At 51.2% G+C, this 26,909-nt stretch overlaps 1 protein-coding gene across 1 annotated transcript in view; it reads right to left on the bottom strand.

Annotated features, from left to right (window-relative positions):
• ITGA11 (integrin subunit alpha 11) overlaps positions 1–26,504 on the bottom strand; it is a 116,071-nt gene extending 89,567 nt beyond the window's left edge. Inside the window, exon 1 of the mRNA XM_080667661.1 lies at positions 26,438–26,504. Within this exon, the coding sequence (XP_080523787.1) occupies positions 26,438–26,489 (52 nt within the window). The 5' untranslated portion in view covers positions 26,490–26,504. The remainder of the gene's footprint in view (positions 1–26,437) is intronic.
• Positions 26,505–26,909: the final 405 nt, after the last annotated feature.

Below are 26,909 nucleotides of genomic sequence, written 5' to 3'. Positions count from 1 at the left end.
CCAGCTGGGGATACAGGAGAGGACAGTGGCAGCAGGTGGCTATGCAGCTGCCAACCCTGTCTTCAGGATTCGGGATCTGCCACGTGAATTTAGTGCCACGGCCCTCAGGGCGGGTGGGGAGGAAATGTGTTAGCCCAGTGGTTGGCAAACTCATTAGTCAATAGAGCCAAATATCAACAGTACAACGATTGAAATTTCTTTTGAGAGCCAAATTTTTAAAACTTAAACTTCTTTTAACGCCACTTCTTCAAATTAGACTCGCCCAGGCCGTGGTATTTTGTGGAAGAGCCACACTCAAGGGGCCAAAGAGCCACATATGGCTCGCGAGCCGCAGTTTGCCGACCACAGTGCTAGCCCATTAGTGTCTTATTTACAAAGCCCAGACCATGAGTGAACCAATCAGCCTGGGTAGCAGCAGGCAGCCATGGGGAAGCGGACTCTGGTCAGTGAGCACAGGGGATGAAAGAGCCCAAGTCCCTGGGCAGCGAGGACATGTCATGGGGGAGAGAGACACCAGTGTCTACTGTGCAAAGCTGGGAGGTGAACAGAGAAAAACTCATTCTCCAACTCTGTCCCAGGAATGGATACACACACACATAAAATTCATGCACACACCAAAGTACACACATGCACACATACACATACATGCACACTCATACATAGGCCACATGCAATCCCTGAGCATGGGGCAACACTTTATCTGGCTCCCTAGTGCCCCCTGGAGACACCTCCTGGTGGTGCCTGGTACTTCCCATCCTGCATCTGACCCTAGCAGATGGTGGTGGCCCTGAAGGAGAGGCAAATCCAGGCCCACCCACCACTCCCAGGTCTGCAGCGAGGAAAGAACCAGTGAAGATGAGGCCATAGATTGTGTCTTTGGGCATCCCCACTATTAGTGCTTCCTGTACAAACACAGCCAGAAGGAGCCTTCCAAGACCTATCAGATCCCATCACTTCTCAGCTGCATACCCTCCAGCCCATCAATTTTCCGCCCACGCACAAAGCCAAACTCCTTATCCGCAAGGCCCCGCATGAGCCCACCTCATTCCCTCTACCCCCATTCCCTGTCCTTCCCTCCACCTCTCTGCTCCCACATTGCCTCCACCCCTCCTTGCTGCTCCTAGAATGTTTCAGACCCCTTCCTCCTGATCAGCATTTCTGCCCTGGCTATTCCCTCGGCCTGGAATGCTCTTCCCACTCTTATCCACGTGTCTTACTCCCTCGAGTCATTAGGATCTCTGTTTCAATGCCATCTTGTTCATCACCAGGCCACCCTGTCATTCTTATCCCCTTATCCTTCATTTTCCTCATAACACTATCACAGACATGTTATTTATTCTTATGTGGCTGATATTCTACAATATTCTTATGCTCTCTAAGTGCCATGAGACACTGCTATCTCCTCACTGTTGTATCCTTAGTACCTCAAATAAAGGTCTTGCTCCTGGTTAATGGTCACAGATATTGAATGATTGAATTGTTAGAGACCAGGACCAGTTTGGCTGGGATGCTTTCTCCTGTCAACCGGGCGGAGGGGGAGAGAAAACAATATTTACTGAGTACTGATATATTCGAGGCACTATTCTAGGTATTTAACCATTAATTTTATATTAATTAGTTAAATCTTACACCAACCCTATGAAATAGATATTATCATGCCTCTGGGAGGTTAAGTAATTTGTCCCAAATCACTCAGCTGGGAGGAGGGTAGAGCAGGTCCATGACCAAGTAGCTGTGGCTCTAGGGTGAGTGCTCTCCTAGGAGATCAGCCTTTCATAGGAAGGACCCACTCGGGGGCGGGAACATTCTTTTCAGAGAAGGTCTTCCTTCCTGCCTTCAGGTTCCCCTCCTCTGCCGTTGGGTTTGGTTAAAAGAAGCACATGGGAGAGAAGGCAGGGGCCCTGTGCTCCCCACTCACTCAGGGCTCTGTCAGGTTCAGCCCAGCATCCCTGAGCACTCCCACCCCTACCTCCTAGGGACAGGGTTCATGAGGTCTGGCCACAAGAAAGAGGACAAAAGCCTTTCAAAGTTCTGGTTTCTTCCCCCAGTTGGCATTTGCTTCTGACCAAACTGAACCAACCAGAGAATGGATTTCCTAAAAGTGATGTCAAGTCTGTTGCTCTGACCTCAGCCCGACAAGGTCTCTGGTTGCTCCTCGGACGGCACATGGCTTTCGTGCTTGGGGAATGTACCCTGCTCAGAGATTTATGAACCCCAAAGCCAACAAAACAAAACAAAGTTGTTTTTGATGGGAACCAACAGGCCGGCTGCAGAGACGCTGGAGCTGGGTTGGGCAGCCTGCCACTCTTCTGCCCTTGATATCGATGACAGAGGGGGAAAACCCACAGTTCCTGGGCTGCTCTGCTGTGGACTGTGGCCAGAGTTACTTCAGCTGCTGCTCCCTTTCTCAGAATCTTATCGTCTCTTAAAAAGCATCAGTGAGTCTCAAGGAGGCACCGAAACTACAGCATCCCTGGGGCCCGCAGTTCTCGAACCCATCACTCCAGGCTAAGGTGGAGACCACCATCACGTCACCAGGTGGAGCAGTCACAGTCCCGAAGGCTGAGGCATGCTGGCCAACACTTGTCTACGGCTACCGTCCACTCCACAGCTGCACAGGGAGTGCTCACTTTAGCTAAGAGCATCTGCTGAGAGTCCACAGTGCCCCCCGCCCTGCTCCCACCCACCCACACCTCTGCCAAATAACTAACTTTCCAGGGTTCTTGGGAGAAAGTCCAAAATCTCCATGTGACCTCAAGGCCCTCCTCGGCCTCCTCAGCCTTGGGTGAGCTTTTCTCTGGCTCCCTGTGGTCCAGGCACCAAGGTCCCCCTTTCTGCGTCCCAGATTCACCTCACTTCCTCCCACTTTGGGGCCTTTGCATATGCCGCCTCCTTTGCCTGAACGTCTCTGATGAACTTCTCCTCACCTTCAAATCTCAACACAAATGTCACATCCTTACCTCCTCCCCTAGGAAGCCTCCTTGACCTCTGATTATGCCAGGCCTTGTCTAATGATCCCATCACCCCTCATATGGCACTAACAGGTGACTGGTGACTCCGCCTTTTCTGATCACAGTTAGTAATTACAACAGTCGCCATCATTTGATTACTCCCATCTCCCCTTCAGGAGGGGGATCATGAGGGCAAGATGGGGTCTGTTTACTCATTGCTGGATCCAACACTGACCCGGGGCTGGTCCGGAACACGCTGAGGGGAAAGCAGGACAAGAAGAGCGTGGGGACTACCAGCTTGGACAGTGGCCCATGGGACCCTCTGAGAGGAAGTGCAACGCTGAAACCAAGGTGCTATGCTTGTTGGAGGAGGAGGGACGGCGGTGGCTGGGGTGTCAGGGGGCTTCTGGAGGTATGATCGGCCTTAAGGGCAATGCGTAGGGATTGGTGAGGTGTCCCAGGTGGTGGTAGGAATTGCTAGTGTGAATGGGGAGCCAGGGAAAGAAGAACAAAGGAGCCTGTCTGGTTGGTGGTATCAGGAACTGCCCCCCCGCCGCCCCACCCTCCTGCCAGGCTCCTTGAGGGTGCGGTACCAAGCACTGTTCCAAATTTACTTAATCCTCACAACAACCTTTTGAAGTAAGTATATTATTATAATTCTCATTTTATAGGTGAGGAAATTGAGGCACAAAGAAGGCAGATAACTTTAGGCCAAAGTCACACAGCTAGGAAGTGGCAGGGAGGAACTCTGAGGTCTCATTCGTCCTACCCCATGTGCCTGCCGTCATCAAGCCTTCCTTACCCCTCTCAGCTCCCAACCCCTCACCACTTAAGTTCCTCCCTGTGGTGGTCTCCCCCAGGCTTGTGCTCCTCCTCCCACCCCTTATCCTTCTTTTTATTTTAAAAATATGTCTTTATTGGTTTTAGAGAGAGAGGAAGGGGGATAGAAGGGGGGGGGGAGAGAGAGAGAGAGAGAGAGAAACATTGATGAGAGAGAAACATCGATGGGCTGCCTCCTGCACGCCCCACAATGGGGATCAAGCTGGTAACTTGGGCATGTGCTCTGACTGGGAATCAAACCGGTGACCTCTTGGTTCATGGGTGGATGCTCAACCACTGAGCAACACAGGCTGGGTCACCCTTTCTTCTTTAAAACTCCCCCATTGTGGGTCCCACACCCTCAGATCCTGCTCGCTAGAGAACTGATCACACCAAGGTCTGCCAGAAAGACCAGCCAGAGTCCTGAGGGCCTTGCAGTTCTGGATGGAGCACCAGACTTGAGCTGACAGCGAGAGGAAGCCACTCTGGGACCCTAAGAGTGAACAGCGCTCAGCAGCCCTCGCTCATTCTCAGCTCAGTTCTCTGGCAGACGCACCTGTGTAAGCAAAAGCTTTCATTTTCCTTGGATGGCGGGACCTGGGATGGGGGTGAGGGAGGCTGAAATATTACCCATACTCTCTGGTTTTATCTCCCCCTTCCCAGTTTGACTTGGGCCCCAAGAATCTTTACATTTAAAAGCAAATCACAGATTGTCTTTGGATTGGGGTGAGGAGAAAAGATCCTGAAACTGCCCTAAGTAAAAAAGAAATGGCAAGTGGACCTCCTGTTGCTATGGAAGGAAAAGAGAAAACAGTACGAAGTGAGACAGAATGAGCTTCAGATGACTGCACTCTAGCTGGCACCTGCATTGCTGCCCCCCTGCCTGGGGAAATCACAAAAGGTGGTGTGGCTCTTGCTGCCACCAACCATCTCTCCCTTTGCCCCAAGGCCACTGTTTCAAAGACAGGCAGGTTTAGGGCATTGCTGATGGGGCCTGAGGGTCCCAGTCTAGGCCCCTGTAATAGGTGCTAGTGACACATGGAAGAAGAGACGGGGAGGAGGGAGTACGTGGTCCTGCCTCACTGGAGTAGCTTCCATCCAGCAGAGGGAAAAAAATCCTCCACTGGAGAGGAGGTCTCAGCTCAGGTTGCCCTCCGGCTCTGGGGAGAAGTGGGATCCTGCCTTTGGCGGCCTGCTGCCCTCATAGGAGACCTAGTAACTATGTGAGGACCTGAACTAGATTTCATTTATCTCTTCATTCCCACGACAGGGTTTGGGACACAGTAAAATGTGTTAAAGTAGCAAATTCAGCTCTACTTACCAACAACTAACAACACTGCTGAGCTTCATGTACAAGATAGTTCCATGTATTAACTCATTTACTCCTTCGGACAATCCTATGATGTTCCCTATCTTTGAAATGAGGACACAGAGGCACAGTTTTTGTGACTTGACCCATGTCACATATCTTGTAGGTGGTAGAGCTGGGGTATGGAATCAGGGTCCCTCTCCAGATTGCACTGTTAATCCCAGTCCTTCTCTCCTCTGTACCCACACCCTTTGCCAGGCAGCTTCGTAGTTCTTCTCATTAACAGGGCAGAGTAGATCCTCCCACGTCTACTTGGCTTTGGGCTGGACCATATGCGGCAGAAATGAAAGTTCTAGGCCGAGGTCTTAAGACACTGTGCTTGTTTCTACCTGCTCACCTGCACTTCTGATGTGAATGTGAGCAGTGCTTGCTCAGGCTAGCCCACGGATCTCAGGGAAAGGATGAGAGACACTGGAGCAGAGCTGTCCCAGCTGAGATCAGCCATCCCCCAGATATATGAGCTTAGCTTGCCGTCAGCTACGCCCAGCTGCCCCCAGACATGTGAACTAAATAATTTTTGTGTCACTTAGATTTGGGGGTGATTGTTTGCTATACAGCATTATTATAGCATTTGGTAACTGATACAGTCTAACTCTTAAATGATGGACTATTGGGGAGGAGGAGAAATAATTTCACAGAGTGACTGGACAAAGACAGACGGAGAAGGGAGACTGGGGGTCTGTGGGGACTTGTGGTTTCTGGGATAGTAAACTAAACATTTGCATCTCAAGAGCTCATGGGGAAGCCTTACATGAGGCAGGGCGAGGGCTGGACCTTGCCTGTCAGAGAGCAGTGTGGCCCAGCAAGCAGGTCATGACCTCTCCTACCTGAGCCACACACTGACCCTTAGAGATGAGCTGTCCTGCCTCATCAGGACACAGAATGGCAGACACAGAGCACAGACATACAGACAGATTCCCAGCATTGAGTTTTGGTTCAGGAGCAAGCTCTGCGTAGTAATAGAGCCTCCATAGCATGAGGGCCCTCCTGTACCTCATTCTCTCTCCTCCCAAATACCAGGGGGCATGAACTCATCCCTTCATCCCCCATCCCTGCCCCTGACATTAAACACTGGGTCAAAGATGGTATGTAGCAAATCTGTTATCAGGGAGGGGTAACTTATTAAGATTTTCTTTTTAAGAGCAATCAGGGATCTTAGAGATGAAATGATCTAGCTTGCTCCAAACTTTGTTTTTCTGCTGTGAACCCACCTTTTTGAACAAATTCAATGCATGAAAAGCAGACACAAAAAGTTGAGGTTGGGATTAGGGATAGAGGACAAGGAGTAGCTCCACACCCCCAGTGGCAGTCCTAAGACACTTCCTTGGAACATTAAGGTGTCCTGGAACATAGATTGAGAATCACTTGATTGGGCTTAAGACCCTTGTTATAAGTGACAGAACTAAGGCTAGGAGAGGGGTGGGGATTTGTCCAAGGTCACCAGCTTTTCTTCATGCCCATCTTTAATCACCCCCCTCCTATCTAACCCTCCTCTACAGTCCTTACACTCAACAGCTGTGTCCATGCTGGGCAGTGGGACATGAAGTTGGATAAGACATGACTTATGGTCTTCAGAATCTACACCCACGTGGCGTGGTTGGGCCAAGAGGCATGTTTGCAAGCCACCAGAGCCAGAAGTGAAGCTGAGAGAAGGTTGCACCAACACGGGGTGATCTAGGTTCTGATCTCAGCTTTGTCACTAACTCGGCCATGAGTCCATGGAGTCATGAAGCCTCTCCAGATGGGGCCTCAGTCTCCTCATCTGTAAGACGAGAGGGTTCAAGCTCTCTGGCATCCACGGCCAAGCCCCAGCACACATCTGAAAGTCTTTCTTAGGCAAACTCATAGCCAGCTTCTAGTTGTCGGCGTGTTAGCATCTGTCTCGAGTCTCTGCAAACAGTTTAGAATTGGAGGCCAAGCCGTGTGGAGGAATGCAAACTCATCTTAACATTGGTTGGAGCCAAAACATTTAAGAAGGGAACTCTCCAGGCAACAATGATCATATTTTGCATTCCCGAGCCAAAGGGAAGGATAGAAGAAAACCGTCATCTAACGCTCTGCTTTATCTGCGTCCAGCTTCCTCTCGCTTTGCTTGGACCATGGAGAACTGGCCCCAGGGTTGTCCTTCTCTGACTGTGGTCCAGGCACACCCAGATGTCAGAGGAACTGAGGTTTGGGTGGGGGGCCCAGGCCATGTGGTCACTTTTTCAGCTGCGCTGGAGCTGGACGGTGCTGCTAAGACCTCAGCAAGATTTAGAGCAAGTGGGCAGGGGCACCATGGTTCCCTCGAGACAACTCTTATTTCAAAAATTGTGGACACCAGGCTATGTGGCCCTAAAATGACAGAGACTTCTCTCCCTAATCTTCAAGGAATGGAAGCAATGATCCCCTCAGTGAAGAGAAATGGCTGGAGGGCCATCACCAAGGTCAAAGGCCAGAGGATGGGCCCCTCACCTTAGGACAACTAGTTCTAGGATGCAGAAAAGGGGACATGGGAATACCATGCCCACTTCCTGAGAGCTAGGACGGCTGTGGCAGGTAGACAAGCCTGGTGTTGGGGGACCTGGATTCCTTCTGGGTTCTGCCATTAGGACTGGTGGGACCTTGAACAAGATAGTTTTTCTCTCTGGACCTCACTTTCCCCTTTAGAAAATGAGGAGGCTGGGCCAGGTGTTCTAAAGACCTTCCCAGTCAGGATGTCCTGGGTCTCCGTGCCCTTCTCCTTTGGATTCATTTGCAAATCCATCTCCCTTGGGAAGGGAGGAGCAGACGGATGTCATTGCTCCTGCAGGTCTCTAGTAGATGGGCTCTCAGGACTGAGGCTGTTCCCTCCCACCCCTCCAGCGTGAGGGTTCAACGCAAGTGCCCCTCAGCTTCAGGCCACTTATGAAAGTGACGTCAACACCCTCCTGCCTGCCCCCAGCGGCTCAGCCTCCAGCTGAAACTGGCCCCTGCTAGAACTGGGGGCTATGATGCCATCCAGTTCTTACCATCAGGCCCTGCTTCCCCCCTGTGCTTCACAGAAAACTTGCCCAAACTTGGGTCTCCACAGGAGAGGGTGAGTTCCTCCTCTTTACTCTTGCAAAAGACCACCCCATTTTCTAGCTCCTCTAATCAACTCATCAGCATCTTACTTCTTTGCAAAACGATTATCCTCTGGATGTCAGTTCGTGTCTCTCTGAGAACTGGTCATTATCCCACTGCCCTTTTCTCTGAAAGAAACACCATGAGTCCACCCTACCTTGCATTCATCTAATCACGAAGATCGGCAGCCGACCACCATCCTTCCCCTTCCTTCTTTCTGCTGGACAGACTGTGTGTCTGGATGGATTCTCGTATCCTTGGCTCCCCTGGCATCGGGCAGGCCAGGACACGAATCACTGTGTGTGTGTGTGTGTGTGTGTGTGTGTGTGCTTGCACACATGCATGGCCACAGGATTGGCCAGAGTGGACAGGATGGGAGGGGTTGTGACAAGAGGAGTCCAGAGACAGGAGAGGGTTTCGGGGACGGAGATGCTTTCCATCGGAAGGACCAGCTATATCCCCAGTTTGGACAGAGAAGGGAAGGGAGAAGGGATTAGTGTGGAGGCTTCCGTGGAAAGGCGTCACCCTCCCCACGGCATGAGCACACGACTCGTTTCTTCAGAAATGTCTCAGAAAAATGAGCTCATTTGGGAACCAGTGTGTCCCTAGCCCCACCCACTGCTGCTCTGGCAGGGAGCTGCTCTGAGTGTGCCAGCAGCTGTTTCCTGGGTGCCCATGGCACATGTCCACCTTCCCCAGGAGGAGAGCCCCAGAGCCATATGAATGTTTATGTCCTCCGAATGTTAAATATGCGGCAAAGAACACATCAGAATCAGACGAGGGGTGGACGTCGTCACTAGATGGATTCTAGGTCCACTTGAGCTCTGAGACCTGAGGAAGCCCTCACATGTTAACACGGAGGGAGAGCTTTTACAGTCACCATCTCATTAGGTCTCGACAGGCAGCCCCTAACACGCTGTCCGCACAGAAGGAACGCGGCCACTCTCACCCCCACGCCTTGCTCTCAGTTTCCTCTATCCATCTGCCTCCTTTTACTGTCGGCTCTTATTCTGCACCCACCTGTCAGCGGGGGCCAATGCATGTCCCACTTCCTGGTCAATCTACCCTCCTCGTCCCTATCCCACTCTATGCCCCTCCCTGATGCCTTGCCTCCCGACACTCCTCCCATCTGGGGTGAGGAGTCCAGGGGACCATGCCACGTCCTGCCCCTGGATCCCCTTGGTGCCTGCTGTCTCAAACAGAAGGCAGTCAACAGGCATGAAGTAAACACACACCAAGGGCAGGCTGGGGCCTCTTTCTCCAGTGGGAAGTGGAGGCTTAGGAAGGCTGCCTGCCATGGCCAAGGCCTTCTAGTTGGTGGGCAGTTAGAGCAGGGATCAGCCCTCCCAGTCCCGGCGGTGAGTGATCTTACTCCCCTCTTTCCCCAAATCTCTTGGGGGCATCCAGGTGCCTCAGTACAGTATTTCATTTAATTCTGACAAGGGGTTAGGGCTTTTTACCCCCACTGAAAAGAAGAGGATGCAGAGGCTCCAAGACTGACTTGCCCGTGGCCCAGGCACTAGGTCCCCATCCTGTCTGCTTCCAGCAACACATCCTTTACCCCTTTCCAGCGACCTCTCCGGTCAGTTGTGTCTGTGAGAGGGAGGCCAGGGCAGCTGAGAGCTCTACTTGTGGGGTTAGATCAGACCCTCTCTTCAGAGCCAAAGATGACCCCCAAGCTGGACCAGGAATAGCTCTATCTGGGCAGACCCTACACTAACCTGTCTGTGGTGCCAAAAGAGAGGCTGCATTAACTAAGCCGAGGGGGCTCTGTCCCTCCTCGTCTCCGTGTCCTGCCTGCACAGTGTCTGTAACACAAGAGGCTCTCTGCAATGTTGACAAGACAAACGCATGAATGAATGAATGAATGAATGAACAAACAAACAAGGATGAGCTTATTGAATTAACTAGATATTCCTCCAAGGAGGGCCTAAACAGATGGATCACAGGACAATTTTCCTTTTACCCATGGCCCTGCCACTTCACCCTCTGCTTTCTCTAGCCAGGCTCTGTCATGCCTGTGATACATGTTGGGTACTGACCACCTTGGAGCCCCCCCTACCTCCCACCCACCCTGGCTGGCCTACCTTTCTCCCAGATTTTAGTTTCCTTGTCTCATAAAAAAATGTCTGCTCCCTTTGAGTCCTATTTTGTGCTTGATAGACAAATGCTTATAATGAGTGTCTTATCACATTGTCCCCTCAATTCTCCACAGCATTTGCAACCTCATATAAGGAAGGATTCTCTCAATCAGAAACGACCAGACCTGGGCTGAGCAGCCTGCTGGAGCAGTGAGGGCCCCATCGCTGGGGGTTGTGGAGGAGACAAATGCTTGTTGGGACAGGTGGGGTGCCAGATGAAAGAGAGACACTGGCCTAAACATCCCGAGAGGGGAGATGGAAAGAAGGAGCAAGTGTTGGGAGAGCAAGGGCTGCCCTTCAAATTTTTTTAAATAAAGAGAGCAGATGTTTGCCAATGTGCTGGTTAAGCAGATGTCTAGCTCATGGAAAACAGGCCTAAAAATTGAAAACAGCAAACACCAAGTTGAAATTTGCTGTCATTAACATTGTTTTTGCTCCCAGCCTTGGACAGTCATCTCCTGCCTTCAGAGAACATGTGGCTCACCTCCTCTAAGAATAAGACTTACAATTTCATGAAAGCCAGTGCATTTTTCTGCTTTACATCGTTTACCCTTTTTTCCAAGTAGCGAAAGTGATCAAAATGGACCTCTTTCCTTAAGCTTTTAAGAGCTTCCATGAAGGATATGAAAACATACCAATATTGATAGTATGAATCTCCATGTTGTAAGTTCATTTAATGGGCAATGAAGTCTTGGTCAACTAGACCCCACTCCCACTCCCCCCCCCCCGCCCCCCCCGTGCGATGCACAGCCCTCAAGCTGTGTGGAAAACTGGATTCAAGACGTGTGACCACAAATGTACACCTATGGGATCTGGCTGAGCATGCCCAGCCTTGGACGGCTGCCTTCACCTCCAGTGGCCCAGACTCCAGAGAACCCAGATCACACCCAGCCAGCCCAGACCTGCCCTCTGAGCCCCACGACCAACACCCAGCTGCCCACAGGACATTTTCACGTGGATGTCTCATAGCATCTCACACTTCCTAGGACCAAAAAGGCACCCTAGGTTTTCCCTTCCACACTGGCTTTCCCCCAAGTCTCTCTGTCTCGGGACTCAACATTACCACCCACCTGATGGCTCAAGTCAGAAGCATGGAAGCCCTTCCCCAGGATTTCACTTCATTGCCTGCAAGTCTTGCAGGTTCTACCTCTTCAGTTCCACCTAAATGTGCCCATTCTTCTCCATTTCTTCTGACAGCACCCAGACCACGTCCTTTTCATCCTTTTGTTCCTGGACTTTTGTAAGAGCCTTCTAACTGGCCCCTCAGTTCTATTTTTGCTCAGCTCCAAGTTATGCTCTCCACAGCAGCCAGAGTGATCCTTTAAAAATCCCAATCAGAACCTGGCACTTTTTTTTCTTAAAATGCTCTGGGGTCCTACCATTGCATTTAGGAGAGATTCCAGATCCTTCCCCAGGGCCCACAAGGCCCTGCAGGATCTGCCTGCTCCTGTGTCATGATCTTCATCACTTTCTACTTGCAGCCACACTGTCTTTTTCCCTGCTCCTCAAACACACCAAGCGCTTCCCACCTCCAGGCCCTTTGCCTGGAACATTCTTCCCCAAGATCTTTGCTCTGCCAGCCCCTTCTCAACCTCCGGTTTTAATGTTGTGGCCTTGGAGAAATCTTCCCTTACTGTGCTATGGAGAACCCATTATTCTCCCTCAAAGCATCTTCTTTATTTCTTTTACAATGAAAGATAATAACAGATGGTTAAAAGCTCACTTAGACACTGTCTCCTCTACCCTGAAGCTAAAGATCCAAGGAAAGGAACAGTGGGTGCTGGACCCTGTTCACGGAGCCGACTGTGTGCAGTCTTCCCATTCAGTGATGTCATGTCGGTGCCTTAAAAGTAACCATGTTGGGAGGATTTACACCATGGTAATTGGCAAGTGTTACAATAAGGACTTTCCCCACTCCATCCCAAGAGCCAGAAGAAGTTGTTAAACATTTACCAGAACTCCTCTGGAAGTGATTGGATCTGTCTGTCTTCCCTACTTTTTCCTGGGCATCTAGAATAATGCCTAACACACATAGGTACTCAATGTGCATTTGTTAAAAGAGACAGAAAAAACTGGACTGGATGTTCTATCTCTAAGTCCCTGTATAAGATTTGATGAAGCCCCTTTATGTACACTGTTACCACTTTCTTTACCTCCAACTCCTGGGTCACTGCATTATATCACACAACTGCAGAGGGTGCTGTTTACATTGCAGTTGATTGAGTTATACGGTGCACAGCCTGCATAGCTGTACGTGGCAGCTCTTCCCACTCTGATCCTGGCCACTGGCCATTCAAAGGGAGCCGAATTGGACAGTGCGTCCCTCCCTTTCCTGGCACACTAACCAGCTCAAAGAACTCAGACAGTTTGGTTTTGGTTTTCCATCTCCTAAGATTATTTTCTGCTTGTCATGGGTGTGTGGATCAAGAGCCCTGTGCATCCGGGGTTAGTCCCAGCCCAGGGAGTGTTTGGGCAAAGAGCAAGACAAGGCTCAGCATATGCAATTTGTGGCAGGGCTTTCCCTCGGAAGAGAGGAAATAGGGCAGTGAGGACCCGGGGAACTGCTGTGCCTGTCTGCCCCTGGTTTTTGAATGCAAACTAAAAAAAGGAATTGTGGGGGCCCTTCCCTTCCCAGCTTACAGTGCCCGCCCTACAGTGGATACACCCACACCCATCTGAAAAGTTCTCTGGCTGCACAGAGCTCAACAGAACCCAAGATTAGTTGGATGCTATTGGCTAGGCTTGGTGGGGATGGAGGATACTGGGTAGTGGAAGTGTTTTGGTTCCCTGAGGGCTATGCAGAAACTCTTTGGTTTTTGGTATATGGCAGTTACTCATGATTTCAAAACTACCCCAAATGTCTACTGCCAATTTTAGGTCTTTAGAAGAACCAAGGGCTCATGATTCCATGTCTTTGCTGGAAAACAAAGGCCTGCCTTGTGAGGTGGTGAGCTCTCTATCATTGCAGGAATGCAAGCCAAGGATGGCCACTTGTCTAGGATGTTTAGGTTTCAAGTTCCCTTCCAGCCAGATACTTGGTACTGAGGCCTCTCAGGAGGCCCCTGGGCCCCACGACTCCTCATGGGCCTGTGGATGAGGAAGAGTCAACTGTGCCCTGGTCCACCCAGGTGCTAGATGAAGTTACTTTAAAATAGAGTCCCTGTTGTCAACTTCTTTCTCATGTTACATGAGCCAGTCTAGGCTCTGGCTCAGGGAATGTTCATGGAAGCATGGGCGCATAGCCCCAAAGAGCTTTTGGAATCAGGAAGGCCAAACATTTATTTTAGAAGTGATTAAGTGGAAGTCGTAAGAGGTTACATGACTCACTCAGATTTAGCATTGGAGCCTGAACTTGACCCAGAGGTTGTCATCTGCAGCCCAGGGTTTTTTCATTGCTCTAGGCTTGAAGGGTCCAGCCAGTGGAAGATGTAATCAAGCCACAGGCTTTGGTTTCCACATCTGTAACATTCAGGGTTGGCCCAGATTGATCCATTTGGGCCAAGTCATGGTTGATTCCTTAAAAAATCAGTAAGGGCTGGGGTAGGTCTAATATTCTATCAGCCATGAACTCTCCTGTGTGAATTACTTTATAGCTATTTCACCGCCCAGCAGGCTGAGCAGAGCCAGACTCTGAAGAAGACTCTGAGGCAGTGTCAAGACCCTCAGTGACTTCATCTCCTGGGTGATCTTGGGTAAGTTACTTAACTTCTACAGACCTCAGTTTCTCATCTCTAATGTGGGGGAAATGGTACCTTCTTACAGGATCAGGATCATCAAGAAGATGAGTGCTTAGAACAAAGCCTGATGCGCGGAAGCCCTCAGGGAATGTCAGCAAGTATTTAAATGCAATAAATGAACATTTATTGAGCACTTCATCCTTGCCAGACATTTTGTGTGGTAATCAGCATTTATAATTTTTCATGCTGATCCTACAACATAGATGCTATAATTTTAATTATACATTCTAAAGAGAGGAAGTGACCTGCCTAAGGTCACACACTTAGTGAGTATCAGGGCCAGTATTGAAGTGCCAAGTCAGTGGAACATGACCCTCATATGAACCTTACTAGGAGCAGGCGCAGTCTCTCTACCTGTCTAATGGGTTTCTTGTCATCTCCCACACCACCAGGGCAGATTCTGCTCTGGTGGTTCCCAGGGATTGGATCATAACCTGGGGTCTACTGTTCAGCCCTATCATCTTCTGTGGGCACTGCCAGCTCCTTCTGGGGTACAAATGACATGGCCGTGTTCTTTGGTACATGGATATGTCTGAATCACTACCCTTCTGTGGGAAATGAGGCATTTTAAACTTCTGCTCCACGTCCCTTGTTTTCTGGGAAGTCCCATTGTATACCTAGGTTTGCACTGTGTAAAACAAGGCCTTTCCCACATCTCTTTGTGTTTCTGAGTCACAGTAAATAACTCTGAACAGCATAGGGCCCGCTGGGCCAGCCTGGGCTGCCTGCTGTTACCTGATTTGCCCCTTTCAAGGCCTTCTTCCCTTGAAGAGCCCCTTTTCCCCCTCCACAGCCCTCCTTGCCCTGCCCACCGGCAACTGTCAGAAGCTTCTTTTTGTCTGGAAAGAAAGCTAGAAGTGTCAGGACTGAACGCGTGCCCACCTACGGGAATGGCGTCTCAAGAAAGGTGACTGGAGAGAGAGTGATGCTAATCTCAAAGGGGATTAATTAGTGGGATTGTAGGCTGTTGCAGGCCAGGCTAGGGTGAGATTTTTATTAATTAATTCATTCCACAACTACTTATTACTAGCTGACTCTGGCTGGCACTGCTCTGGACCCTGGGATACATAAGTAAACACAACATTCAAGCATCTTTGTTCTTGCCCAGCCAGCATTGCTCAGTGGTTGAGCGTCGACCTATGAACCAGGAGGTCATAGTTCAATTCCTGATTAGGGCACATGCCTGGGTTGCGGGTTCAGTCCCCCATAGGGGTTGCAGGAGACAGCTGATCAATGATTCTCTCTCATCATTGATGTTTCTCTCTCTCTCCCTTCCTCTCTGAAATCAATAAAAAAATCTTTAAAAAAGAATCTTTGCTCTCATGGTTACATTCTGTTGGAGGAGACAGCCAATAAACAAGGTGAATAAATAAGTAGGTAATAATACCAGACAATGAGAAATACCTCAGCGAGACTAAAGAAGAGGGAGGTTGAAATTGTAGTCAGGGGTGTCGTAAAGGCCCCGATGAGATGGTGATGCCGGAGTAAAGACCTGAAGGAAGTGAGAGAGGCTCTTTGGTGAAGAGCATTCCAGGCAGAAGGAGCAGCAAGTGCAAAGCCCAAGGTGGCTGATATGTTTGAAGAACATTCTGGAAACTGTGGGCGGAACAGAATGAGCAAGGGGGGCAGGAGTGGAGGATGAGGTCAGGAAGGCAGAGGGAGCCAGACACACAGGACCTCTTACTCAGAGCAGGAAGGGGAGTCCTAGGGGAGTTGGAGTAGAGGAAGGACATGACATGATCTGCCCTACATTCTAGCAGCATCCCTCTGGTTACAGGGTGGAAGGTCCTCAAGGGGACAAGGGCAAATGCAGGGAGATCAGTAGGTGACTGTTGCCACAAGTCATAGGAGCCTTTCTGTACCTCGCCCCCTCTCCCCGCTTCAGGTAGCTCCCAGACCCCTGCCTGCTGAGCAGAGGTAGGAAGCTGGATGGCAGGCCAGAGCTTTCACATGGAGGAGGATGTGGGACCAGTGGAATTGACAGGCTGGGTGGGCTGGGGGAGGGGCCAGTTTTAAGATGTGCTAGAACACAGGCAGATCCTCGCTGAAAGGAGAGAAAAGAGCAGGGACAATCTGGGTGACAATTTGGACACATTCAGAACAATCAGTGGGGCCTCTTGCTGAGCCTGCTCGAGCATCTGCCCCTGGCTGGCCTCACCAGCAGCAAGCACATTCCACAGCTGTTTAGCTTGTGGTCTGGCCTGGCCCTCTCACTGGTTTCTTCTGCTCAGAAAGGCTTTTAAAATCAGAACCTGGGTTTTCTTTAAGTTTGGGGCATGAATCATTGCTTGTGGGCCTGGAAAGGGGATGGAGGGACAGGAGGCCCCATGCCCGGGGTGCTCCCTCTCACTCAGGCCTGCATGTCACCAAGGCACGGATATGTGACAGGCTCGCTTCCAAGCTCTGGCCAACATTTCCCTTACCCGAGGGCCACCAGGAACCCTGCAAAGTTGACTTGTCCAGGCTGACTCGACCTCCCCCTCCTCAAGCCTCCTTGTCTTCAGGTCAGTGGCACGGCCCTCTGGCCTCCTAGCCTCCTCTCCTTTCCTGGCGACCAGGCCCTGTTCTATTCCGCCTCTCACAGTTCCACTTCTTGTTCAGCTCACCGCCTTCACTTCAGGCTCTGGCGGCCTCTTGCCTGGGTCATCATTCCACCTGTCCCCAGGTGGTGTCCTGTGGCATCCACCCCCACCACCCTGGAGCTTTTCAAAACACAGATTAGAACATGCCATACCCTACCTCAAAAACCTTCAATGGCTCCCCAGGTGCTAAATTCAAATGCCTTGCCCAGCCAGAGTGGCTCAGTTGGTTGAGCATCGTCCCATGCACCTAAAGGTTGCCATTTCAATTACTGGTCAGGGCAATACCTGGGTTGTGGGTTCAATCCCAGGTCAGGGCATAAGTTCAATCCCAGGTCAGGGCATGTACAGAAGACAATGAATCGATGTTTCTCTCTCACATCAATGTTTCTCTCTCCCCCTTCCTCTTTAAGCATATCCTCGGGTGAGGATTAACAAAAAAATCCAAATGCCTTAGTTGGCATTTGGGTCCTCTCTCAGCAGTCTCAGCCTACTGTTCATTCTGGCAGTTCCCCACAGCACATACTCAGCATCCTGCTGAACAAACATCAGGCTGTTTGCCCATATACAGCCTCTAACCTTCCTGCACTTACAAATAATCTCTTTCTCATCTCTCAAATCCAAGAGTCTTCTGTCTGTAGCTCTCCTACAGCCTTTATTACCCACCCCCACCTTCAGATTAGAGTTATTTATCCAAGGATCTTCTCTCCTACTACTAAACCACAAACTCCTTAAAGAACAAGACTTATCTTATGCCCCAGAGCACCTAGCACAGGGTCTGGCTCATACAGGTTATTGTATTGGGACCTCCTGAGGGTTGCATGTAAAAAGAAATTTAAGACATTTTTCTTGCCCTTAACGATCTTTCTGTCTACTTGGGTAGACAGTTCCTACATTCAATCAACACAGAGCAATTAAGCACCTACACTGTGCGAGCCAGAGACACAGAGACCATTAGGAGATGTGCCTTCTGCTCTCAGTCCAGTGGGGGAAGATGTTCAGGCAATAATAATACTGGCTGCTGGATTAGGTACAGAGTATCTTGAGATCACACAAGTGGGGCTTCAAGCTCTAGTTCAGGGGTCAGGTGAGGCTTTCAGGAAGAAGTAGTGCCCAAGTGGAGATCTGAAGAATAAGTGGAGGCAGCCAGGAGAAAGGAGATAGAATGGGACATAGGAAATAATATGGGTGAAGGCTAGAGAAAGCTGGTGTGTTTGAGAAGCTAAGATGCTCAGTCTCGGTGCTGTAGGGGTGTGCTTGGTGCCCTTGGTGCTGCTAGAGGTGAGTCCTGAGTGCAGGCCAGGTTCACCCCTTCAGGGTCTGGTTAGCTCTATTAAAGAGTCTGGACTTAGCCTAATGGCAATAGGGAGCCATTGGAGGTTGTTGTTTTTTTAATCCTCACCCAAGGATATTTTTTCCATTGATTTTTTAGAGAGAATGGAAGGGAGGGGGAGAGATATAGAGAGAAACATCAATGTGATGAGAGACACATCAATTGGTTGCCTCCAACACATGCCTGACCCACATGGGGGATGGAGTTTACAACCGAGGAACAGAATCAAATCCCCAACCCTCAGTCTGGGGGCCGATGCTCTAACCACTGAGAAAAACTGGCCAGGATCCATCGTGGGTTTTAAACAGGGGAGTGTCTACACAACACAGCCTGTGTTTTCACTTCACTCTGGCTTTTATTGAGAAAAGTCTGGATGGGTCGGGGCTAGAGGCATAATGACACCTGAGTTTGGACTGGGGACTCAGTTAATTCCCTGGGCCCTCCTCTCTCTCCATGATGGAGTATCCCTTCCCCACCCAGACAGGCACTTCCTTCACCAGAACATTCAACAGCTTCAGCAGGACCCACAATCACAGGGTTGGAATGACCCTAATGGGCTTGGTCCAATACCTGCTGGACACTTACTTCCCCCCAACCTTCTGTGCTGCTCCGTCTTTCTGGGGGCAGTTCTGACCAAGATCCTCTGCCAAATCAGTCCCTGTAGGCCTTCTTTGTTTTTCCTGGGCATTCACTTGGGACCACAGAGTCATCAATAGCTTATGGCCTTAGGGGGACACAGACTGGGTCACCAATGAATAACCCTTCAACTACCAACTTTTACTCCAAAATTTCACCTTGCACGCAGCCTCTCAAATCAGACTCCAAGTTGTGTCTCCAGCCCAGCCTGGCTGTAAACCCTGTGCAGCTCCGGGCTGGGGAGGGGGACCGGAAGAACTGAGTCAGGAGAACCTTGGCTTTGCCACTAATTGTTGTGTGACCCTGAGCAAATCATTTTCCTTCCCTGGATGGCGTTTTCTCTTTTGCTTGATTGGGGATTAGGTTTAGATGACATCGGTCATTCTCAGCCTTGGCTGCCCATTAGCGTTACTGGGAAGCTTTAAAGAAATACTGATGGAGAGTGATGGCATGGTCTGGGGTGGGGACTGGGCAGAGGTTTTGTTTTACACCATTATTCTCTGTCATCACTGCATTACTGATCACCTGCAATTCCACGATAGACCAAGAGGGGAGGCCGAGGTGGGCAGGTAAAGGGGCCCCTTACTTAGAAGTGCTAACCCAGCAAGGACCACAGCAGCACAAATACCTGCAGCAGCAGAAAGGCCAGCGACTTCAAGTTTTGGTTTCTTGTAGTCACCAAGGTGACTATCCAGAGCCCAGTGCCAAATGCTTGAAGGTCTCCCCCAAAACGTCTCAAACTGGTCTTGGGGCAGTAAGTGAAACTGGAAGCATCTTCTGAATTCCGTGTGCCTTGTGAACTGCTGCACGGACACCCCTGCATCTATGGCCACCAGCACTTTGCATGAGCCCTGCCGTCTGTGTGTGATCATTCCCTCCCTCCCCCACATGTTCCTTGAGGGCGAGGCTGTGGAATCCCCAGAACCTGGCTGTGCCTGAGGTATCGTGGGTGTTCAGTACATGTTGGCCAAATGGACAAGCCGCTCAGTTTCTTCCTCTGTAAAATGGGATTGTGGTGCCTCCTTGCCAAATGGTAGGGACAGCCACGTGAGCAGCGCCAGCTTCATAGTTGCGCAGCTGCTCAGGGCTCCGCACTCAGAAGGGCCTCCACTTGGTTTAATACTCTCCTGTGGCCACCTTTAAATTCCTAATAATTTTTAAACAAGGAGCCCTGCATTTTCACTTTGTATTGGGACCCACAGATTATACAGCTGGTCCTGCATGTGTGGCAACTGGTGTGAATAAACTCAGGGAGGAGCTCTGTCTATAAATTATTTATAGGGCTTTGTGATTGCCAACAATCACTGAATATCAGAGGCTACGAAAGAGCAGTGTCAGAAGGAGGGGAGCTGGGCATTGCTTTGTGGCTTTCTCTCTGGCAGGGGAGGCGGTGGTGGTCTGAAGGCCTGGGATAGGCCAGGCTGAGAGGGAGGATGTGGACATTGGGGACACTCCTAGAGGTCTACAGAGAATGATTTCAATGATCTTGTCCTACCTGCCTGCCACAGATGAAGAAAATATACTATTAGAACTTCATTCATTTGGCTGAAGCATTGCTTTCTCAAGTTTCTCTGACGGGTAGAGCAAACTGGGTTCTTAATGTCACCTTTGGCCACAAGACCTGCCCCTGAGTTCTCAGTGATCTTGGGAGAATCAGGGGAAACCATCCAACTTTTCAGAGCCCCACTTTCCCCATCGATCTAAAGCCCATAGCAGCTCTGGCCTCACCTGGCCTATCCTGACTGATAGAACAAACATATGGGAGTGCTCTTTGCAGACGGTCAGGAACTGCACCCAGTTGTTCATTCCATGATTTTTCCATGGCCTTCCTGAAGCCTAGTCCCCCAATCTACAAAGAAATAGGCTGTAGAAACCGTCAGGGCCAGGATTTCTGGTAGCCTGACCCCGCGTAGTGATGCTTCTGGGGGAAGACAGCCATTAGCCCCGCTGCGGAGGCAGGAACCACTTCTCTGTGTCATCCTGTTTGGAATCCCAGAGCACGTTGCTATAGCAAGTTGCCTAACTTGCCCCACATGCCACGTGGAAAAACCTCTGCCTGCTTTAGAACAGCATCACCCAAGCCACAGACTGCCTTCTTCTGTGTCATAGGATAAGGTTGTCATCATTCGCAAGGGCCGGGGTAGGACACACCTGACTGGCGATGGAGACGGGCTGGGCAGCTGCATCATGCCAGACAGGTACCCCTGCCTCAATTATTTTGTCTGCTGCTGGTCCTGGTGTCTGAAGTTCCACCATTAGCCCTTTATTCTTTGGCTCAAGGCACAGCCCAGTTAAAATGCAAACCCCTTTAGACAGGACGCATGAAGTGGTCACACTCATTAGGACTGTTCAGCATGAATTAACTCCTTAGGCCTGGAGCTCAGAGAAGGCTTTGATTAGGGGAATGGGAGCAGAGGTGGAAAGGGAGGAGAGAGGCACCCAATCTGGACCATGAGGGTAGCTGGAGAGGGGGTCCTTGGGGCAGAGTGGTCCGGAGTACAGGGCACTTGGGGGCAGGTGGTAGAGCCCCACTTGGCCCTGAACCTGGATATAAGTGAGCGAGCGAGAGGCTTCCATGTTAGGAACCATCAGGTGAGGACCACGTCTCACCAAACCAGCATCCTGACTGAGAAATCACTGTCTAGCTGAGTCTAAAGAGGGAGCTGCCCGCCCTGGGCTTGTGCCCCTGTGAGAATGGCCATGTGTTCCCTGATCTCACGAAGACAGCTCCTTCAGCAAGAGCATCTGATTAGTCTTTCTAAGTCTGCTAGGCCCAGTTCTAAAGGGATATTATGCATGGATTAAGAATCGCAGCTCTGGGATCAGACAAATCCTGACAATCTGTACTCAATCCGCAGGACCTTGGATGAGCCACTTAACTTCTCATGTGTAACCCGGTGATTGCGGCAGTGACTTAATGTCGCCATTTCGAGGCCTGAGATGTAAAGAGGTGCTTGACACAGTGGCTGGCATCAATTGAATGACAAATGATGGGTAGGGTAATAATGGCTACTGTTAACTGAGGGCTTACTGAGTGCCAGATGCTGTTCTACGCACTTGAGATGAATGAACCATGTAAGATCATCTAGCGCACACATCAGCCTGTGAAGCCATTATTCCCCCCATTTTATGGTTGAGGAAAGGCCCCGAGCGCTTATCCAGGGTCACCAAATGGAAAGGGTTTGAATCCAGGCAGTTGGGCTCCCAGGCCAGGCATACTGATTATTGTTGCTCAGTGAACGTGTGGGTGAAGGGGGAATGAGAGACAGAGGCAGGGAGGGGTTGGACCACACTGACTTTTCCCTCCAGGTGGGATTTTATTCATCTGTGACTCAGGTCCTAAGTACACAGTGTGAAAACCCTTCAGGGAGTATTTTGGCAGCTTCTTTACTTTTGGTTTACAAGATGACCAACTCCGGTCTCTCCCTTCCCTCTCTCCTTACAAAGCGTTCATACAGTTAGGCTTTACATCATGGGGGCTGGGGACAGTCCCCACCTGCACCACAGCTCCCTGTAAGCAAGCACCCCATATTGAGGGCCTGTGTGTGTCTTTGGAGCTCACAATTGTTTGGAGGAAATAGTTTCAAATGGCTCTGAATCCCTGATGGCTCTGAATCCAAGATGGTAGCCCAGGGTTTGATGCTGGTGGGATGGGGCATTAAGTGGCGAGAATCAGCAGAGATACCATTTTTTAAATGTTAGTGCATGTTTAAAGCTTGTTTTGTAGCTGATCCTCCGAGTCAGCCAGAGGCTGTTGCTGCCTGGGGAGGATTATAATGGATCCTTTCTTTTTGTAATCGCAATAGAACATGGCTCAACTTTGACTCCCAAAGTAAGATTTGAAACCTATAGTGAGTCAATCATCTCCAAAGTCAGGTATCCTGGAGAGAAAAGAAGGCTTTTAAAATTCTCCAAGCTGCCTCTACGTAGCAAGAGCCACGCCAGGCCAGCTCAGGATGCAGTTTTGGCCTAAGTGATGAGGGGCGAGAACAGAAGGAAAGTTCCCAGCTGCTGGAAGAAGCTTCCACTACAGGAGGGGAGAGAAGGAGGTTCAGAGAAGGCAAAATTAAGGTGAGTCCAAATTAACCTGAGGTCCTCAAGGGCCCACAGCCCTGTGTAGGTGGGCTTCTTGGGACAAGGAGAATGGCAAGGAGACAGATATTCCACTTCTGTGGGGTTGGTATGGTGTGGTGAATAAGCAGAAAGAGGGTGACCCTCCACATCCATCCCTTAGGGCCCCCACTGCCTTATGTGGAAGGGTCCAGAAGCCCCTCAGCTGATGAAAGCTGAGAGCGTTGGCTGACAAGCTCCCAGCAGGGTGGGCAGTGGGGTAGGCAAAGTGACTTCGTCCCCCTCCATGCTCTTCCAGAGCTGGAGAGCAGGGCTTGGATCTTTGCACACCCATATGCTTGTACTGTGCTTTTTCCATACAAGTTTTTTTTTTTTTTTTTCTTAAATAAGATTCCTATCCACAAGTTCACACAAGGGCTATGCTGAGTGGTATGGTTCTTCTCTTCAACACCACAAAACACTCACACTAAAATCATACTGATTTTGGCAGCCTCAGTGGTAAAAACAAAATACCTGAGTTCCCATTATGATCAAGACTTTGGGCCAGGTCTTTAGATGCAAGAGCTAGGAAAGTTTAGGTTTACTTAGAGCCCTGGCATATAGGCCGCCTCTGAGCCTCAGGACCCTGGCACTCCCTCTAGACTTCTCTTATGGACTTGAGTTTGAAGTTACATCTCTGCATCCTCAGATTCCTTACTCAATGGTCAGTATCTTGAGCACTGCTGCTGCTGGGGGTGGAGAAGAAACACAACCTCCTTGAGTGCTTAATATGCACCTGGACCTTTCTAAGAATTTTATATACATTTGATCATTTAACTCTGGATAAATCTGTAAGTTCTATTAATATCACCCGTCTCCCATTTTGCAGGTGAGAAAACTGAGGCATGGAGCCACTTTGTAACTTGCCAAGGGCACAGAGCACTGGCGGAGCCCAGACCCATCTCGGGCAGTGAGACCCGAGCCTTCACTCCCACGCTGTGTCTGAACTCCCTGTGTGTCTTTATGGGGCCTGGCAGATTACAGGTGCTCAGTAAAGCCTGGGTTTTAAAGAATCATTACCTCATCAACCCTTACTACAGATATGCTACGGTAGTAAAGTTCGGGCCAGTGAATCTGCTCTCTCTGAATGTCAGCTGGAAAAGTCTTTGGACTTGTCTACTTTTTTTTTCTGGCTTTCTTGATCGTTTTGCCCACCCAATCACCCTGCCAGACTGCAGCAGGAGCTCCAGAAAGAGGCTCTGAATTCATAATGGCCTCAATTCCAACTTGGCCTCTAACAGGTCCCCTACCCAGTCAAACTGTGCTGTCACCAGTAGGCAAGCTTCCTGGTAAGCCTCTCACTGACTCCCTGTGATGCACAGATGAGAGATCAATCCTGCCTGGAGCCAGGGAAATGTACCCTGTGACCCCTGCCTGACTTCCATTCTTCAGAGTCCACATTGACCAGAGTCATCTTTGTGGTTTTAAAATATTCACCTTTTTGTTCTTTAAGTATTCCCAGGAACTAACTCTGATGTACGAATACTTGTAGTCCCAGTTTATAGCTTGTCAACACTCTTCACACTCCTTCAAAGCCCAATTCAAACATCTCTTCTACCAGGAAGCCTCCCTGGCTTCTCCAAGTGGAACTGAACTTCTCTGAACCACAGCCCTTGCCTTCTCTGTGCCATTCACTCCCCAGTGCCTCTGTTTATTTAGCATTCCCAGATCACGCCTTGTTCTCAGCAGAGCCCAGATTGCATACACGCTTGGGCCTCGGCCGCAGCCCCAGCTCCTTGCAAACAGATGTCGTTCCAACATTGATTGATATGTTTAATGAATCCCATATTTCAAGAACCCAAACTGACCAAACATAACTCAGGGGTGGTTTTCTCCATGTAAAGGGAGCTCTGAGTCACAAATCCTGTCCCCATCCTTCACCCCATTTCTCCACCCCCGAGTGAGTAACATTAACAACCACTGCTTTAGCCCTACTGTGCACCAAGCTCTGTGTTAAGGACTTTTCTTACAGTGCCTCTCTTAATCCTCCTGACAGTGTGATGAACTCAGAATCTCGACCTCCAATCCACGGAGGAGGAGACCTGTTGGAGAACTTGCCTCACCTGCTCAAGGCCGCAGAGCTAGTGGGCGGCAGAGCCAGAACCGGGGCCAGGTCTGATTTCGAAGACTTTGCTCTTAGCTTCCTGAGGTGCAGTCTGTCTTTGGTCCCTAAGGCACCCCCTCCAACCCAGGGTCTGGTGTGTGGTTCCACCTATCTGGAGTCACACTCCAGAAAAGGAATGCCCTCTCTTTTTCTGTGGCAGGATCTCCAGTGGTTTGCAGACAGTACTGGAGTTGCCTCCCTTTCCGTCTAAATGATCCAGAGTGCGCTTCACCTCTTCCTGAAGCTAGTTTCTATGCATGCCGGCCTGCTCACAGCTCTTCCCCTGTCTTCCTCCCCACCCCCCACTACCAAACAACAGGTATCAAAGTTTGTTTCCAACTGTGACTAGGTTCTGAATTGGACCCCACCAACCAGAGGCCCTTTCCAATACAGGCACTGCCAGAAGCTCCGCTATAGACAGATGGGTAGGAGGGTGCACTTGTTACCGTGGTACCTCGGAACTGGGGTGAACGAGCATGGGTGGTGGTGCTGTCTCCACCTATGCTCCCTGAGGGCACTTCTCCGGATGCCACTGCCCCTGATCCCCCATTATCGCTGCAGCCCCAGCCTGGAGCACACACAGACGGAGAGGCAAGGGAGAGGCAAGGGCGAGGCAAGGGCGGGCAGCCAGTCTCTGAGGCGGGCGCAGGTCCTCGCGCAGTGGAGAGGCCCGGAATGCTTTCGTGGAGGCGGGTCCTGCAGGGGCACGGTGTGGCGCAGTGTGGGGAAGCCCAGGACGGGTGCCCCAGTGAGAAGATCCCAGGGCTAACTTCTCGCTCCCCGCTGCGCCCCGACACCTAGAGCGCATGAGGAGCAGCATACTCATCCGTGACCGCGACTTCCCCGGGTTATGAATAATTGCGCATAATTCCGAGCACGGGGTGTGTGGGTTGGGGGGGGGGGCGATGCCCTGTCCTTACCCCGAGTGGCGGATAACGTTTCCGGGGTCCCTGGACTGCGAAACTGCTGTCCCTGGCCGCCTTTGGCCCTGCCGTCGACGGCTCGTACTGCCTAGGGGCCGACAGCCCTGGGAATCGCTCCATCCCAGGCCAGAGGGACTCTGGGAGGCTCTGGGCTCCCGGTCTCCCCAGCCCTCCGGTCCGTCGCACCGGTCTCTCCACACTGCAGAGTGCACCCTCCGCTCCGGGCAGGAGGGCAACGAGGTAGCGCTCGCTTTGCGCGTCGCATCCCCTTCCCAGCCCGGGCCGGGCGCCCTTGGCTTTCCCGGGACCGCCGAGCGCCCGGCGGCGGCGCGGGAACCCCGGCGTGGCCCTGAGAGGTAGCCAGGGAGTCCAGTGGGGCCACCAGCCCTCAGCACTTTTCAACTGGAGCCTCTTCAACTCTTCCCAAACACACCAAACTCCCGCTCCAAGTCGCTTCCGCGGGCCTCCCTCTTTTGCGGAACTTGGCCGACCCGCTAGACTGCAGCCAGTTCCCGGAGCCCCACGTCCCCAAGAGTAGCCAAGGTCGGACCCCGGAGGCGCACCGCGTCCCGCTCCCGGCAGCAAGATCCGAGGCCCCGGCGCGCCCGGGAGCGGCTCCGGGAGGGAAGGGGAGGCAAGAAGGGCACGTACCTGGCCACAGGCTGAGCGCCCAGGCCACCAGGAGGCCCCTGGGCAGGTCCATGGCCCGCGGCGCGGCGGCGGGTGCCCGGTGCGGAGCGGCGGGGGCGGCGAGCCAGAGCGGCAGCCTCCTGGGCGCGGCGCCGGAGCCTGCACTGCGCGCCCGCCGCGCGCGGCGCCCTGACAGCCGGCGTGTTCAGAGGAAGTGGGAGGGCCGGAGCGGAGGCGGGGAGGGGCGCGGGACACCACTCCGCTCGGCTCCTGTCCAGGCTGGGCCCCTCTGCCACCTGGGCAGGCGGCGTGCTGCCGCCTCGACGCCCCCTCCCCAGACCTCTGCCTTAGGAGAAAACCTCAGAGCGCTTTCCTGGGAAGCACCTCGCCAGTGTAGCACCTTCCTTACACCACCGTCACCCAATTCGGAGTCTGTTCAGGAAAAATGGGGTCTATTTTCATTTCCCGGAGGAAAGAGCTTCCAAAGCTGAGA

The sequence above is a fragment of the Plecotus auritus genome, assembly GCF_963455305.1.
Source record: "Plecotus auritus genome assembly, chromosome: 1".
Lineage (NCBI taxonomy): Eukaryota > Metazoa > Chordata > Mammalia > Chiroptera > Vespertilionidae > Plecotus > Plecotus auritus.
This window is presented reverse-complemented; position numbering and strand designations above follow the sequence as displayed.